The following is a 4070-nucleotide window of genomic DNA, read 5'->3' as shown; positions in this document are numbered from 1 at the left end:
AATAATTCTAACTTTAATAATAATTTTAATTTTAATTTTAATTTTAATTTTAATTTTAATTTTAATAATAATTTTAATTTTAATTAATAATGTTGCCATCGCTGATTATCACAGCCGTCATGTGTGGTTGATCACGTTCGAATGTGCAATGCTACCATCGCTTGGTTAAGTCAAAAGCCATCTATTATCAAGTAAACGAGACGTAAATTTTTCCTGGTCGACGACAATAATAATGCGTGGTTTACAATGGGCAGTAGCAGTAGTAGATTAAGAAGTAGATATTAGAAGTAGGCTGTAGGATTAGGGTCTCTTTATGTCTGAGTGTCTACAATGACTTAGAGCCATGCAATAACGAGTAAAAGAGCGTTCTTTATATTCATAATTATGGATGTGCGAAAAATTGGATTTATAACATTATTTATGATGTTATGGAATCAGCTCCTAATATTGCAATCGCGCATTATTCAGACGAAGAGGTCTATTATTGGTCGGAGGTGATGGGTACGACCTGTGAACAGGTGCAAACATATAGGTTTCAATCCTAATTGGGTTGAACCTATTTCGCGAACCTATTTCAACCCTAATTGGGTAATAACCTATTTCGCGAATTTGATGTTAACTGATCACGAAGAATTTTTCCGGTTTACTCGGATGTGACCAGAGCAATTTGAATTTTTGCTCAATTTGGTGCATCCATACTTGGAAAAACACAGCATTCGGAAACCTCTTTCACCTAGATTTCGTTTGAGTCTAACCTTACCGTAAGTATATACAAATCAACTCAGTATTTTTTAAAATCAGTATTTTTAAAAGCATGCACTCTGTTTGGCCTATATTTCTAAATTGACTGCCTGTACATACTGAAAACCTATAATGCACGTAACTGTAGCATTTTCAGGATAGGCAGTAAATTTGGAACACAACCTTGATGTTAATAGGTTGCTTCGTATACTTTAACATGCTCCTACTCACTTATCACAATGCAAACATTTCAATGAGTAGAAGCATGTTGGAGTATACTGTGAATTTAACAAACCGTATGCTTTTGTTTTATGTAGGTATCTTGCTCAAGGAGAAAGCATGCGGACCAAGCATCTAGAATTCAGAGTTGGAAAGTCTACAGTTTGCAAAATAGTACCAGAAGTTTGCCGTGCTATATGGTGTGCTCTACAACCCATTGTGCTTCCTACACTACATGCAGATGACTGGAGAAAAATAAGTGAAAAATACATGCTGAAGTGGCAATTTCCGAACTGTATAGGTGCTTTGGATGGCAGACACATGAAAATCAAAAAGCCTCCATCCTCTGGATCACAGTATTATAATTACAAGAACTTTTTCAGTATAGTATTACTGGCACTCTGTGATGCAAATCATAAATTTACATGGGTAGACATTGGACAGTTTGGTAAGAAACGCTAGTCACTTTTTAAATTAATGTACAGAAAAGAAATTATTAATACTAACGTTGCAATGCAATATTGATGTTTTATAGGTTCCATCAGTGATGGTGGTGTGTGGAGAAATTCTGAATTAGCTACAGACCTTGCCTCTGGTGACGCTGATATTCCACCACCAACACCTCTTCCAGGAAGACATGTTCCCTTTCCGCATGTAATTGTAGCTGATGAAGCCTTTCCGCTTAATACGTATCTCATGCGTCCTTATGCAAAACGCAATGGACTGATCGATCAACAACGTGTTTTTAATTACCGGTTCAGTAGAGCTCGCCTCTGCATAGAAAATACTTTTGGAATATTAATGTCACGCTGGCATATATTACACAGATATTTATGTTTTTCCGTAAAAAATGCAGAAGACATTATTAAAGCTCTTGTTTGCCTCCATAATTTTATTATGAGCTCTAATAATGAATCGGCCTCGCAGTATTGTCCTCCTGATTGGGTCGATGTTGAGGATGAGAACGGACTAATTCATGACGGTCGATGGAGAACTATTGGCTCTGGTGCATTTTTTCAAGAGTTGGGTAGGACTGGAGCCAATCGAGGTGGTTCGATATCGGAAGGCGTGCGTAATTATTAGAAAGAGTACTTTGTATCTCCAATTGGAGAAGCTCAAGCATCTTGGCAATATATGGGAGCTTTTCGCGGTCAAATAATGAACCCTTCCGCATAGATGTAACAATTGATAAACTTAAGTCTACATATTTCTGTGATTCTGCTGTATTCTTGATAATATAACGTCCAACTCTTCGAAAAATACACCACAGGCAACTAGGCTTTTCTAATAAATAGCGTTAAAGTAGCGTAAGTATAAGTAGCAATAGTTAATAAGAGCGTTTAAGTAGCGTTTCCTACTCTAATAGGCTTTTCTAGTAATGTACTAAAACACAAACAATCCAACAAAAAAATGTACATCGTGTTTCGCTAAGTAAGTTCGAAAAATGCTTGTCTCCTATTATTTTAATTGTAAGCAATGCACGTGTCGTTTTTAGAATAATTATTAACATTAAGTTTCAAAATATGTGCATTTACGATATATATGAATTTTATTTTCAGTATATATATATTGATTAATTATATATAAAGTAAAATTAGTTGTGCAGATATGGTCTTGAATACAGAACAAGTAATAATCTATATCTACATAAGTTTTTCTTTAAAAATGCTATTAAAATATTTATAATACTAAGAGAGAATATCTTTTTTAATAATATTATTCGGATTACATATACAATAATAATTTCAATAGTTTTAATTCTAAAAAATAATTTTCACACAGATACATATTACTTAATGTATAATAAATAAATTACTACCTAATCCTGCACTTAAATACTGCACTAATAGATTGTGTTAAAAGTATAACGAGTATTTAAGGAAAAAACTAATATTTTTGTTTATAACTGACAATTTCGTGGGTGTATGACAATAAGAAGATTGAAATAAACGATTAAACTATTAATTAAATTTTTATTGCCATCCTTCAAATCAATACAATATCAGTAATAAACTCAGTCTATTTTGGATTAATATTTGTCTTATAATAATAACGAAATAACGTATAAACGTGCATTTTTATTTATAGTCTTCTATAAAAATTTCATAATACCTATAACTATATATTGAAAATAAAGTAAACGATTAAATTGAGCGGCCAGCGGTAGCCCAATGAGAGTTATTCTTTTTCGTGACATCACGCAAAAGCATGACTTTCATTGGGCTACCGCTGCGCCGCTCTGGTCTGTAGGCATCTAAAGTTTTTCTTTGGTTTGTAGACTAGGTTTTAACAAAAAAGTATATATATAATTCAATATTGTTTTTTTTTTTATAAATGAACAATTGTTTTTATAAATAAACAATAGTAACTGAAACTAAACTTATTTTACGAACTTTTTACTTCACAATAACTTGAAGCTTAACAGAAGGCTTTTATACAGGGTGTTTCCAAATTAAATCGCAAAACTTCGGGAGCGTGTAGAGGAGTAAAAAACTAAGAAAAAAAGTCCTATAGACATATGCTCGTTTTTGCTCCGTTTCAGAGAAATCGAAAAAAAATGTTTACATTTCTTGCCATATCTAGCACCGACATATTTGATTACATTTTCCACTTTCTGTTATGAATTTGTCAGTCGCTCTTTGAAAGCCTTTAACAGTAGATGAATTTTGTCTTTTGCAATATGCCGCGTACGTATTCTAATAGTGAATATGCTGATATGGTTTTTGTATACGGTTTCTGCAACGGTAATGCTTTAAAGGCCTGGCTGCTACAAGAGCCGTGTTTGACAGATGCAATGCTTGTATTGCTGCAAGAGGTGCACATTTCGAACAAAATCTTCATTAAAAAGTTTATAAATAAAATAATTAAAATAATAAATTAAATATATTTTTTTCTTTTTTCGTGATTTCCTGCGAAACAAAGCAAAAAGGAGCATATGTCTATAGGACTTTTTTTCTTAGTTTTTTACTCCTCTACACGCTCCCGAAGTTTTGCCATTTAATTTGGAAACACCCTGTATTATTTCTTAATATCTGTCTTACAATGAGAACGAAACTGAACATTGCGACAGCACTCACGAGCGTGGTGCCACTTCGTCGCGCGTTCGCGAG

At 33.3% G+C, this 4070-nt stretch overlaps 1 protein-coding gene across 1 annotated transcript; it reads left to right on the top strand.

The window, feature by feature from the left end:
• The first annotated feature begins 1006 nt into the window (after positions 1 to 1006).
• On the top strand, positions 1007 to 2043 carry LOC108731033 (uncharacterized). Its single transcript, XM_018461080.1, has 4 exons — positions 1007 to 1014; positions 1059 to 1408; positions 1496 to 1699; positions 1817 to 2043. The coding sequence occupies exons 1-4, from the start codon at positions 1007 to 1009 to the stop codon at positions 2041 to 2043; spliced, it is 789 nt and encodes a 262-aa protein (XP_018316582.1).
• Positions 2044 to 4070: the final 2027 nt, after the last annotated feature.

The sequence above is a fragment of the Mycetomoellerius zeteki genome, unplaced genomic scaffold, assembly GCF_001594055.1.
Source record: "Mycetomoellerius zeteki isolate Tzet28-1 unplaced genomic scaffold, Tzet1.0 scaffold988, whole genome shotgun sequence".
NCBI classification, from domain to species: Eukaryota; Metazoa; Arthropoda; class Insecta; order Hymenoptera; family Formicidae; genus Mycetomoellerius; species Mycetomoellerius zeteki.
The sequence above is the reverse complement of the archived record's forward strand: the minus strand, read 5'-3'. Positions and strand labels throughout refer to the sequence as shown.

Bases quoted from the DNA above. Each gene is read 5' to 3' on its own strand.
- LOC108731033 (XM_018461080.1), top strand. The intron at 1,409-1,495 runs GTAAGAAACGCT...GATGTTTTATAG, and splicing joins GGTAGACATTGGACAGTTTG to GTTCCATCAGTGATGGTGGT. The intron at 1,700-1,816 runs GTGTTTTTAATT...TAAAAAATGCAG, and splicing joins TGGACTGATCGATCAACAAC to AAGACATTATTAAAGCTCTT.